Raw genomic sequence first — 14,212 nt, 5'->3', positions numbered from 1 at the left:
TATGCTTAAGATCATTGTCCTGCTGGAAGACCCAGTTGCAACCAAGTTTTAACTTTATAGCTGATGTCTTGAGGTGTTGCTTCAAGATTTGTAGATAATCCTCCTTCTTCATGATGTCATCTATTTTCTGAAGTGCACCAGTCCCTTTTCTAGCAAAACACCCCCAACATGCTTCACAGTTGGGATGGTGTTTCTTCTATACATAGCGTTGATCATTATGGCCAAACAGTTCAATTTTTGTTTCATCTGACCAGAGAACACTCCTCCAAAAGGCTAGGTCTTCGTCTTGGTGATCACCTGCAAAGTTCATTCTGGTTTTTTTATGCCGGTCTTGGACTAGGGGCTTCTTTCTTGCGTGACAGCCTTTCATGCCATGGCGATGTAGGATTCTCTTAATGGTAGATGTAGATACTTTGGTACCTGATGCCTCCAACTCCTTCGCCAGTTCCTTTGTTGTTGTCTTGGGGTTCAGTAGAACCAATGCAGTGTCTGTGTGGTCCCAAGATTTTTATATTTGCATATAATTGTTTGTACAGATGCTCGTGGTACCATTTGAAGTGACTCTAAAGGAAGGACATTAAATACAGCCACAGGTGCCAATTAACTCACAATTAACTCCTAATTAAGACAATTGGCCAATCAGAAGCTTCCAAAAAGTCATGATATCAGTTTCTGGAATCTTCCAGACTGTTTAAAGAGACAGCCAACTTGGTGTATGTAATCTTTTGACCCACTGGAATTCTGATATAGTGAACTAAAGCTGAAATAAATCTGTCTCTAATCGATTGTTTTAAAATTACATCTGATGTGAACAAAGTAGATGCCCTAATTGACTTACCAAAAGAAATGTATTGTGACATGAAATGTGGGGAGTTGTGAAAAACTGAGTTTGAATATCTTTAGCCTGGGTGTATGTAAACATTTGTTCTCAACTGTACTTACTTACGGTATGTTTGAGGACTAACAATCCCCTAGCAGACCATTGGTGCCGATTTTCAAAATGCTGACAAAAATTAGACCTGTACCACTGTGGGTAATGTATATTTGCAGATATGACCAGCTCACCCATCTCCGTCTCGTAGGGTTTCCCGTTCTCTGGCAGCGGGATGAACTGTTTGGAGAACATGCTGCTTCCATAACCCAGGATGTACCCCTCCAGCTTGACATCAGGATTGGGCTTTACAAATTTAAGGATGATGGTGTCACCAGTGGCGTTGATGCGAACCTTCATGTTCTGTCTCCGTACTGTGGGGAAAATACAAAAAAGAAAAAAACCTGTCTTAACAGCCATTTCTATTGTACACACAAGGTTCAGTGTCAGTATCTCTGCATTTGGAGATGATTCTTTCACATGTAATTTGTTTAGGCAAATGAGCTGATTTATCCATTGCACATAACATACAATATGACTATAAAGTATATGTTCTTTGGGAATCTGTGTTGCTGCCTTCATTCCAGATAAATAAAATACTTGTTACATCCAACTGTATACTAATAGCAATACTTCATGTACTCTCGTATTCTTTGGGAACATAAAAGATATCACAAGTTATCGTCAAGCAGGGGATTTCACATGTGAATTGACCATGTTCTGCTTTTTCCATTAGAACAGACATCATATATCAAGATCATACTGCTCAGATACTACAGAAGCATTTGACTAATGACCCTGGATTTGGGTACATATCCATGGAGACAACTAGGGTCAAAGTTTAAGGAGCAAAACACATGACCACTAGATGCGAATAGTCCAGATGGCCAGGTATTAGTTCTGGATGACCAGTGCATTAGTTCTGGGCCCCACTGGGTGCATATGTTCACATGCATATAGCACCACTGAAGCGGCCTCAAAGAGAATAAGCTGATGGTGTCCACCTGGTTCCAGATTGACCAATAGTTATAAGTTCTTTATGAGCTGACCTGAGATGTGCCCAGGCATTTATAGAAAACAATGTGTGGCTAAAGGACATGTAGCACTTAAACATGCATCTCAATCATCACTTGAGTGACTTTGGGAAACATTTTTTCTTTGCTAAAAACCATGGATTATTGAAGTCACCTTTTGGCCCAAACCCAATAATTACCTCAAGCCAATGGTTCTATTCACATTCCTGTGCAAAACAAAAGACAGAACATAAATCACAGCCTGGAAAAATCTCATAAAATGTCAATTCTTTGAATTGAGATGCACATTCTAGGAGAAAGTTCTTGCCTTCCCTCAGTCTATAAGCTTTACCAATCACATCAGAGGTGAGGAGGGCCAAAGGGTATCAGGAATGGCTGCCACATGATAGACCGGTATTAGACTGGCTCAGGAAAAGGGAAAAGCCTTTATATCACTTAACAATCACAGGCCTGGCTGTTATTAAGCAGCACTTTCTCTCTCTCTCTCTCTCTCTCTCTCTCTCTCTCTTTCTCTTTCTGCAACACAATGAGAACAACAACTCTCACATTGAATAACAGCTCTCCGGTAACCCTCCTTGACTAAATTATGTTCAAATTTAGAGCTAATTAGATCCCATTAGCTTGATGGAAGGGCACAATATGAGCTCATCATGCATTCTTACCATCATTAGGAACCACCCCCTCAGTCCATTAATCTTGCGTGTTAATTAAACAAACTCATCGAGATTACAGAAGAAACTGAAATAGGTGCCAGGAGTTCTTGGTTTGGCAGTGCTATAAAGCAAAACCGCTCTCTGCTTCGACATGTTACATAATGTACCCTGCCAGGCAACAGAATCACAAGTGATCTCAAACACTGACATTCTCCAAAGCCCTGCTGTGGCCTGCCTCACAAGGACTATTTATCACGAAACGGAAAAGCCAGAATGGGCTCAATAATCGGAATGGGCTCCACTGGGCTGTAGTCCCCACACAATCAACAAGTCTATATTTACCATTGAGGGAAATCCCTACTCAGATAGGAAGTGATTTCCTGCCATGCAGTTGTGGTTATTTTGAATGACAAGAATATAGAATATATAATTTATTCATGAAAGGATTGTTCCAATAATTAATGAAGCATCAGTATTCAGATGTAAACGGTGTCAATATGAACTGTTGGACATTATTTTATAAGGGGGTGAAAACAAAAACCCAAAGACAACTAAAAGAGTTCAGAGTTCCAAGAGTCACTGGATTACCTTTTTATGTTAAAGCAAGACAGAAGTGGCTAATGTATTGATGGCTAAGTGAGGGAGAGTGATGACTGAGTACAGCATTTCTGACACAAGGAGGTAGCCCCTTCTTAGCAGACTTCTCAAGATTGTTACTGCAGCTGCATTTAAGATTTACGAGTGACAAATGTTATCCATTACCAGGGTTGGTTTCGGATCTGAGCAGATTTGTAAATGCCTCCCAAAAATTACAGAGACTATTATTCTTTTGCTGAAGATAATGGGCCCACAGCTCAACCCTTCCCTTTAGAGAAAAAATATACACTGTAGTAAAAATAATGTAGAATATTAAAGTATGCTAAAAGACATGTATGGGTTTTGAGTTGCATTACATAATGGAGGAATGGATTGATTCAAGATGTGCTTTTCAAGGATGCTGATTTGGTATGCAGCCATGTCATCCACAGGAATGTACTGTACATAAATACCAGCCTAGCCATATGAGGTCATGCTTGCCTTGTTGACGGAAGAAATTTTAATTTAATTTCTTGATTTAAGTTCAGGTTACATAAAGTAAGCTACTTTCCTTCTTTGTTGGTTGTGCGTATTAATTCAAGGAAGAAACAGTGTATGTGTTTTTGTTTACTTTATCTTTCCTGTATTACTAAGAAATTAAGAATCATGTGTGTTATATTTGACAAGTCAAAAGAGGGCAGGCTGTACACCCAACAATGAATTATAACACCTAGCAATTAGTTATGTTAATTAGCACCACTAACAGTCACTGAAAAGGCTTTAATCTATATCTCTGTTCTCTGTTGAACAGGGAAGTCTATTCGTTTTGGCCACCTTGTGTTTTCTGGCACTCAGAACATGTCTAATCATGACCAGGTTTACATCTCTGTCCTCGGCCTCCAAAGTTTTCTATCAATAGTTTTTTTCTTTTTTTGTTGGCATCCTCTTGCTGTCTCAAACAGAAGGGGCCTATCAGAGACTCCTAACATGTGTATTCATGTAGGCCTGTTCTTAGCGATGCCTTTTTTGTAAAAATGCTGAGCTGACTGAAGTTGAGCGTAACACTGAGCTCTGAAGCTTGATGCTGTTGAAACCTTTCTCTTTGGAATGTTACTGGCACATGCGCTCCTAATGCACCATGGGAGGATGGAAATACAGCTAGTAATATTGCTGTTGAAATGTACAGTATTTGCAAGTGAAATACTCATTCTGCAGCACTACACTGCAGGTTTTTTTTGTTTTGTTTTTTTTGGGGGGGGGGAGGGCGGTTTGGGTGGCAGGGGAGGTAGCCCATTTGATAGCAATGATCCCTCACATGGATATTTGCCTATTACCTCAGAAAGTAGACCTGATACATTTCATCGGATGCATGCTCATTTCTCAAGTATCAACATTATAACTTATAACCTCCTGAGTCAGGATGTCATTCTAATATATAATTTGTTTATTTCTGCATTAAAATTACATCCAGGTCAAAGGTGAACTTGGGGAGAGCTTGGTAGCGCCAGTATGGGAGGTCTAGGTCTTTTGTCTTTCCTTTCATCAGAGGACCATGACAGCTACTCAGATAGCAGACACCAATCATACTCACTATGGAGCTGACACAAATACTAACAAAGTTTTGGCTGGGCTGTTCTGTTTCAGAACCCCAGCAGGATGCCTCCATAAATCCCTGCGTTCCGCACACTCCCAGAGCTCGCTCACTATATCTTCCTGTCGTATTTACAATGGCTGCAGGCTCCCAGCCCAACAGCTGTTTCTCTCTCTTTCTTCACTGCCAGCTTCATCCCTCCATCACTCAGTTCCGGCCGCCCTCACACCTGCGCCAAGCCCTCTGGGCGTGGCCATCTAAGCTGCCAGTCACGCAATGTGGTGAAGGAGGCACACTATCATGCCTCCTAGAAATTTTTGATTATGTGACTGCAACAGCCCCTCCACTTTTGCATGTTAGCATGTGCATTTGCAAAAAGAAGGGAAGAGCAGCATGCTGTAGGAGGAGGTTCATTTAAAAACTTAAGCACCTAAGTATATATATTGCCTAACATACAACACATAATGATGACAAGACAGACCATTCAGCCCTTCTAGGTATCAGGCACTGCGCAAAGCCTGGATTTCAACACCCTGGGTCTGTCTCCACCTCTAATAAATTACATGGAAAGCTGTTCCATGCATTGACATATCTGTAAATAGCTCAAACATATTTTGCAGTTTACTTTGTTAATCACTTTTATGAATAAAACCCTATGTCAAATTCTCATCTCCTTTTGCTAAGGTTGCGGAGATTTAGTATCATATGTCTTTCTTTGTACTTTTCATGATTCATACCAGGAACCAGTTCCCTTCTTTGTAATTTTTCAAGAGTTTCACAAGCATTGTTATAATATGGTGCCCACAACTGTGCACAATATTGTGTAAAAAAGGGTTGTTTGCATTGGAGTGCAGGTGCTTTCATGATTTGCTCTGTCTCCTTTAAGGACATCAGGGTATTTCTAACTCTGTGCCTGCTTGTATCAACTCTACACAGTTTAGATGCTGTTCCTTTTTTGGCGGTAGCTAAGTCTGTTGCTAAATTCATTTCTCACCCTCTCTCCTTTTTGTAATTTCACAAGAAAACCACTCACAGAGAGAGGTTATGGTCAGAGCTGAAAATAAATGTCATTCTTTGCCAGTGGAAAGAAATAACGTAATCTGAGGTATTGGTATAAGGCATGTGATGACTGTTCAATAATAGCACCATTTCAACAGATGTAGGAAAGGAAACATCTGCCAGGCAGGAAAAAGTTTGGTTTTTAAACAAAACTATGATAATTGTCAAACTCCAGCACTCAAGGGACAGACCCCTCGCTGCCCAATAAATCACAACCTAAACTCGCTCAGCAATCACAAACCAACATGCTCCTTGTTGTCCATCAAGTATACAAAGAAATCAAAGAGGGCAAAATGGATAGTCACAGCATGGCAGTGGTGGATATGACAGAGCAATGTCCATCCTCATACAGAGCCAATCTATATGTGCATCACTTTATGCACAAGCATGACAATAAATGCATGTAACAGGAGTCAGATGTTTTTTCTTTACCAAACCAATTCCAGCTGGTGCTGCAGGGGTAGCGGGTAACAAATTTTACAGCGCAAAGTCCACAGAGAGATCAAGCCCCACCAGCAACCAATAAATGAACATTGCACCATCTGGCACATCCCCAAAGACAGTCACGGTCACTACAGCTGTACAGAGAGAGAACAGCGTGCACTGTAGACATGCTCTCACACACATACAAATAATACACACATGCACAAATACATGCCTGCATACACACAGCACACATACATACATGCATACATACATACTGTACATCCATATTCATGCAATGCACACACATATACACATATGCAAGTACACACACGTATTGCACTCAAATGTATGCCTGTACACATATGCACAAATTACAGACATATTTATACCCATGCAAAATGTACACACACACAAACAATGAATGCATGTATTTACCCTTGCATGTTCAAATGTGCATCCTGCATATATATATATGCATGCAAACACAGATATACTTAAGCATATTCACATGCATGTTATATATAAATGAACACAGATGCATGTAGCAGCACATCATCTGCACTTATTACAGTTTTAAATTGAAACCATGTGCGTAAGAATTTATACATTACTTTATCCTTCAGAACAGGATAAAGAGGTTGGCCATGGTTTCAATAGAGTTATACAATGAACAAATGACAGCCTGAAATTTTCATTGTTTTCTGTTTTCTGTATTATACGCTAATCTTACAAAGCTGAAGTGGGCAGCACAGACAATATAATGATAAAATTTGAAAGAACATTTTTCCAAAAAATTTTCCTTAATATTTAATTTAACACAAGGCATAATCCTATTATAGGAATCTATTGCATTGTAACTGTTTAATCTTCACCATAGATCATGTCCCAAAGGTGATGCTGTTTGAGTATTTGAATTCTGAATTTGATTAGCATTTCATTAACACTGTCATTCCACTCTTACATGACAAAGAAAGAATCAGCAAATTAGCTTTACATTTTAAGTCAATAAATATATCTAAGAACTCATTTATATATATTTATATTAGAGATGCATGCTGTAGAATTAGCTAAATTTAAAAAATTCTCAGAAATGGTCAAATGTAAATTAAAAATGCAAGTATAGAGATCAGCATTCTACCAATAAATATGAAGCAGTCCATAAAGCATAAAGTAGTACCACTAGGAAATTACAAAGATGTATTTTTCTCCAAAAGAGAGCACACTAATACATGCATAGAGATACTACTTCTACTACTTCAGATTTTATCCACCTCTACATGCTTTATCTGCCTCTGCATCGATCAGAGCATGACATTTTAAGGGCTCCTCATGCAGTAATCTCGGCTGAAGCACCTGCAGGAACACCCTTTGCAACGCTACCAGCAGTGCACTTGCCTCGGATCCTCGGTGGCGAGCGGCATTCAGTCAGTACAATCCCAGCGAGCAGCAGGAGGGCTGATCTGAAGAACATGGTGTCAGTGCTGGATTCTGGATGGACAGGGGGATGCTGGACAACTTCACCAAGGCAGCAGGCTAGCCAGGGACTTGTTCAGCTTTGCAGTGCAGGACTAAGGAGTGATACGAAGCTCAGGTCCCTCCAGCATCTATACCAAGGGAAGGAGGGAACTTGGTGATGTCACACCCCCACAGGTTCACTTGGTGGGGGGTAGAGGGAGGAGGGAGGAAGACAGGGGACAGGGGCAGGGGTAGAACATGAATATGTGGAACTTTACTATACTGTATTTTCTCTCCCTCTTTTTTTCCCAGCATTTAACCATATTTTTCTTGAATACTTCTTTGTCTCCTCCTTTGTTTTTCTTTTTTCTTCTTTCCTGAAGTCAAATTCTGCATTGGGCTAAAAGGCCATAGAGGGCTGCACTGCTGTGGCAACTGCAGGAGTCTCACTCTAAGACGTCATTTTGCAGGGGACAGCTGGGTGCAAGGGGATCATGCTGTTTGAGGTATGGGTCGCCACCGGTAGGCACAGGCAAATGCTAACATGCTCACAGAGCTGATCTAGACTAAAATTCCCAGAAAACACTGAGCAGCCGGACAACAAACTTCAAAACCACTCTGGCCCCAGGCAGATTTGTTACTGCCTGCTTCTTTGGCTGTGAGCCAACGTGTGAGGCGGTCTTGTCAAAAAAGCCAGCCCCCCAACTCCCCTCTTCAATAGGAGCGAAAGCAGGCATGCTCTGGACCGGGGACATCCCCCCCATGTGAAGGGCTGGTTCTGCAAGGAAGCCATCACACGTGCCAGTGCACGCGACAGGAAGCCTGACATCATTTTAGCATCGCCCAGCCTCTCCACAAACCACTCAACTCATGGGCTTTGCCAGAATTACTCAATAAACCAAATACATCTAACAGAACTAGTGCATGCTTGTCTGCATTAAAGTACCAGCTCTGCAAAACACACATACACTGACATGCAATGTAAAGCACACAGTCATACACAGTCATACCTATGTACAGTATTCAGTTCATTCTCATTAGACGGAGAAAGAAAAAATGGTATTAAATTGTATGATTTATTATATTATTTAGATACCTTGTTCATGGTGAAATTGAAACCTTGTTAACCGTGGTAATTCAGTTTAATGTCTCATATATGGTAGTTGATGGATGTATTGCGGGACCCTCCACCTCCATGCATTTGCCCCCTTCCCATTGCCTCTTGCCTCTAGCACTTAAACAGTATACAGCTGTGTTAAAAGCAATGCACCCCATGACAAGAAGTATCCCTAGTTCTGCGTGAGTCCTGTACACATTGATCGAACCCTCGGAAGAACAGGTAGTTTGAATAAGGGCAAGTTGTCTGGAAGTCTGCCTAGCGTCTTCTGTTGTGCTATACAATGTTTTCAGTGAACCACCTCAGACATTTCTGTTAAAAAACAAGCACTGACAAGCTGCTAACAAAAGTAAGCACTGTGTGCCAATACCTGTTTTCTGAAAACTATGGTTACACCATTTTTTATGTCCTGCCTCCTTAGTTGCAAACTGAACAGAATGTCTGTTTTGGCCCACACAGCAAAAGGAAAATAATCAAGGTTCAAATGATAACAATGGGCAGCATTACATGTGGTCAGAGCGTTTTACAATTGAGGAGAAAAACCAGCAACAACAACACTGAGCTTTAAAATCTATATTTTTTTCAATTGATCTCATATCTCTTTAATGAAAATGAATTCACTAATTTATAACTTTGAATGTTATATGTAATATCAACCAAGAATATATTAGGCTAACTGTATGAACCTGGGATAACATTGGGCCTCATTCACCAATATCTTCCTAAGTTTTTTCTTAAATTTGTTCTTGAGAAAGGTCCTAAGCAGTTCTTTAATGCAGGGCGCTGGGGCGCCGCCCCCCCAAACGTGAAATGATTATAAAATAAAAATTGTTTACTCGTTCAATGCGGCTGGTAGTCTGTCAGCGCCTGCCAGCATTCATTAAAAATTGGTTCCAAAATCAAATTGTATTTGGTTAATTTCTGTGTGATTATAGCCTACTTCCTGGGTGAAAGGCACCGGCCAAATGTGTGTATGTAAGTCTTTCAACTTTTGGCAAGCAAGTGACCTGAGGCTGCTCTCTAAATGGTTGCTTCAGATTTTCCACGGGGCGCAGCTCTCTGCGCCCCAGACACTCCTACTTTTATTGGCAGCGAATTGGTATTGTTTTTATGTTTTTTGATCTAATGTGATTGGACAATTCTCAACGCTATCTTTCATGTTCACGCCCGCCATTACTACGGATGCGCGACTGTCAGTCCTGCTCCTTAGCTAGCTGACCGGTACTCTCAGGAGATGGCAACTTCAAGTAGAACCGCAGAAAAATTCAGCAGAAGGCAAGTGATCGAGGATGAGTATACACCCGGGGCTTCTTCCGCTCTTGTTATGACAAACGGAGTTGGCTAGCTGGATGTGGTGTAAGTAGTGCCTTCGGTTGCTTTCCCTGTTTGCTATTTCAAAGTGTCGGCACCGAAGCGTTGTGGACAACGACGGGGGTACAAGACATATAACATCTTTCTGAAAAATCCAAAGGCCCGAAAGTAGCCACAGCCGTCTAGACAATAGAATGAGACTAAATGTTTTTGGCAGACTTAGCATTGCTGAACAGCTAGGTGAAGGCTACAGGATTGGCATTAGAAGGCACAACGAAGAGATGACAAAATCGACACATCCTGTCCAGAATAATAGACTGTGTGAAATTTTGTGGAGCCTTTGAGTTGGATTTACATGGCCATGATGAGAGTGAGAGCTCTGATAATCCCAGGATATTCCGTGGGTTGGTGAATTTTGTTGCCTCCTTCAAACTTCAGAATTCAGATATTCACATTTTGTCCAGCAGATGGCAGCAGAAGGCTCTATAAATGACATTGGAGTTAACTAATATTTTCCTACTCTTTTTATGACTTCATAGAATGTAACAGTGGCAGTAAAATTGACTTTAGTAGTTCCATATTTAGAAATTGAGCTGTTGCCTGTTGGTAGCTTTAGGTGATGTAGGTGAAATGGGCATTTTGTCATCTCTACATATTATTTTATATTATTAAGGAGGGTTGTGTTGTTTTTAGATTTATTTATTTATTTAATTAATATCATTTTATTTGCTGAGCTATGAAGTGCTGCTTCATTTTGTTTGCCCCCCCCAAAAAAGTTTTATCACCAGCCGCCACTGGGCCTAAGAAAAGTCTACGTCAGATTCATGACGTGTTCTTAAACTGCAGAATTGTTCGCAACCGTGTTCTTATAATGATGAATCCCATTGTCCTCGTAAACTGACAGTGCGTGCCAGTTGTTCCTAATTAGCATAGGTAGACGCCCTGCCAATCCCCATAAAAGGGCATGAGACTGCAGGGCCGTGTGCACACACAGAAATCACACACAGAAACTGAAAAGAAGTTGAGAGAGAAGTCAAGAATGCCCAAACGAAAATCTAAAGATGGTGGAGCACCGGACTCCAAACGTAAGAAAAACCTTAAAAAAAGTAGTTCTGAAGTGGAGGTACTGCTGCAGGAAATGAACAGCAAACGACCTGTCATATTTAGTAGCGTCAGTAGTGGATATAAAATAACACAAAAAAAGATGCTTGGGATGCTATTGCTTGTTCAGTGAATGCTGTATCTGGAGAAGGTTGCACAACTGATGAAGTAAAAAAAAATGGTTTGATGTCCGATCTGAGGCAAAAAAAATGCTGGTGGGAGTGGGCACAAGGAATTTTGTGTTATGCATTCAAACGACAAAGCGCTTCTCATCACATTAATACCATTAATTAAATTAACCGGCAGTAAACTGCATCGGAGAAACTAGTTGTTTCAACCCGTCGCTGCACAAAAAATGTATTGCCAGTCATTTTGGTGTCAACCCCCTCTGATGGTGTCACCCGGTGCGGTTTGCACCCCCCTAGTGACGCCTCTGAATAACTGTTCTCTTCTTCAACATGTCCATGTGTTTAAAAAGTGTTACCTAAGTGCTTAGTTTGTATTCAAAATTTAAACATTTGCTTTTGCAGTATAGACCAAACATTGCATAATTGAAACCCCCAAAAATAAAAGGTCACTGGTTTGATTTTTATTATTTATTTACAGATGAACTCCCGCTGAGACAACCACCCTCTGAGGCGGAACCTGGTAACTTAATGCTTTGTAAAATAATGAAAATAATTATTAAAATATATTATAAATGATAAAAATAGTATTGTAATTTAAATCCTATAATATTATACAACTGTAGAATTGAAGAAAACGCAATAACCAATTATTTTGCACAAACATGTCAGCACTCAAATGTGCGTAAGTGTGCTCTTGAGTGTGCGTAGATTCTGTTCTTACCTAAGAACAAATCCCAAATAAGAAAACATTGGTGAATGTCAGAATCTTCGTGAAAACTGTGTAAGTAGTGTTGGGAAACAGACAGTTTTGTGTATTCTGCGTTTGGGAAGTTTCCGCTGGGCCCCAGGGGGGAAGGGGGTGAGCCCCCCTGTTGTATTCAATTTCAATGTGAATGGTACCTGTTTGAATAGGTAGGATGGATTTGAATTTGAATGGTCCAATCAGAAGGAAGCACAGCCTCTATCACAATCGAGGCAGTGCTCCTTCACAATATAATCCACACATATGCAAATACCAGTCTACTGTAAACTGTATAAATCTGATCACCCACCAATACTATTTTGAACTTCCTTGCTGAGTTGTTCCCGTAGCCGGCTGCGTATTAAACCTTCCTGTTTTTACTACAAACTTTTGATCTGCTTCTTCCTGGGCTAACGGTCATTTTACTTGTTTTTGGGAACATCTTGATTCCCCTACAGTAGGTTTTAAGAAGAAAATTCTTATTAAGAACGGTTGGTGAATGAGGCCCATTGTTCTTAATGTTATTCTTATTTTTAGCAGGAACTAAATGAAACAGGTACTTGTCTTTGAAGGGGGGAGTTAACAAGAGAGGCATTGCAAGTCATAAATTACTGCACTGTTAGTGTTGGGTTAGAGGCAGATTCACTCAAATTATGTACATGAAGACAGCAACAAACTATCACTTAATGTGGAAGCCAATATTAACAGATAGTTCTGAGGTGAGATCAGGTTCAGAAAAGGTCCAAAGGCTGGAACTATCACAGACTAACAAAATTAACAAAGGACGTATGGGTAAATGTCAGCTGATTTTGAAATCAGCAAGAACACACAAGGTTAGAACCAAACCCACACATACAATTGTTTTGACTACAAAGCATTTTAATTCAAGTATTTAATATCTAGATCTGTCCATCTTGTCTCTCTGTCCATTGTAAATACAGTTATCTTTCTTATGATGAAATGAGTGTACAGGCACTCCATCTGACTCTTTTATAGTCAGACAACTGGCACATTGAAAGGGTACAATCAATTGCTCAAGCATACTTGGGAAACTGCCAATGATACAAAACCTATGGTTTAATTTGTTTAGCTCTGCTCAGGCATTGGGGAATTTATTGTTTCTACATCCTTCACCACGTGTGGTTCAGCTTGCCAGAAAAGGCATTACCAGCTGTGACAGCCCATTCACATTTAGCACAACACTGATGGATGAGCGTTGATTCACCTGTAATGCATGGCATTGGTGCCATCATAGGAGCACATTGGTTGTTGTAAGTCATTCCTATATAATATGTGTTGTGTGGTACCACTGATTTAAGAAATGTCATGCACACGTGTAGAAATATATGTGCATGATTTAAAAGTCTGCATGCTAATCTTGATTGGTCTTTAGACATTTCACACAAAAAGATTCAGGAAAAATCTCCTGTCCCTTGGCACTAGACACATTAGTACACTCTGCTAGCAGCATACCCCTACACCAATCGATTCTGTACTCATTAAGGCCAAGGCACATCACTTTCATGTGACACAAAGGTTATATCTGCTTTCACATCTGATATGAAAAACAGTCATGCCTCAAGTCATTGCTACTTCACATGTTTTGGCAGATATGTCATTTGATGTCCTCAGAAGATGATTTACTCCACTCTTTCTTACTGATGATTTACTCCACTTTTTTATGGCTTCTCTGTCAGAACAACCGTCGCTACTCATGGTTGAAAGCTAAGTCACAAATAATATAATAATATGTTTAATAGAAGTGTGTTCACTAAAATCCACATTTTCTATTATGCACATTGCTGTGCATTTTACAGGTGGTAAATACACCCCCTCCAAAAAAAAAATACAATTACATATATACAGTTGAGGCCAAAAGTTTACATACACCCAGGCTAAAGATATTCAAACTCAGTTTTTTACAACTCCACACATTTCATGTTACCATACATTTCTTTTGGCAAGTCAATTAGGGCATCTACTTTGTTCACATCAGAGGTCATTTTAAAACAATTGATTAGAGACTGATTTATTTCAGCTTTAATTCACTACATCAGAATTCCAGTGGGTCAAAATTTTAAATACACCAAGTTGACTGTCTCTTTTAACAGTTAAATTGATGTAATGATTTTTTAGAAGCTGTTTGGC

The 14,212-nt window shown here is 40.1% G+C and overlaps 1 protein-coding gene across 10 annotated transcripts in view; it reads right to left on the bottom strand.

The window, feature by feature from the left end:
• LOC135250623 (target of Nesh-SH3) overlaps positions 1–7,822 on the bottom strand; it is a 45,081-nt gene extending 37,259 nt beyond the window's left edge. For 3 of the 10 annotated variants that reach the window (XM_064327132.1, XM_064327135.1, XM_064327138.1), the window contains exons 1-2: positions 7,606–7,821; positions 1,066–1,245 (exon numbers count right to left, since the gene is read on the bottom strand). In XM_064327132.1, the coding sequence (XP_064183202.1) occupies positions 1,066–1,245; positions 7,606–7,681 (256 nt within the window). In that variant the 5' untranslated portion in view covers positions 7,682–7,821. Of the gene's footprint in view, positions 1–1,065; positions 1,246–7,605 lie in introns of all 10 variants that reach the window. The other 7 variants (XM_064327137.1, XM_064327136.1, XM_064327139.1 and 4 more) reach the window with 5 other exon arrangements.
• Between the last annotated feature and the right edge of the window lie 6,390 nt (positions 7,823–14,212).

The sequence above is a fragment of the Anguilla rostrata genome, chromosome 3, assembly GCF_018555375.3.
Source record: "Anguilla rostrata isolate EN2019 chromosome 3, ASM1855537v3, whole genome shotgun sequence".
In the NCBI taxonomy this organism is placed as follows: Eukaryota; Metazoa; Chordata; class Actinopteri; order Anguilliformes; family Anguillidae; genus Anguilla; species Anguilla rostrata.
The sequence above is the reverse complement of the archived record's forward strand: the minus strand, read 5'-3'. Positions and strand labels throughout refer to the sequence as shown.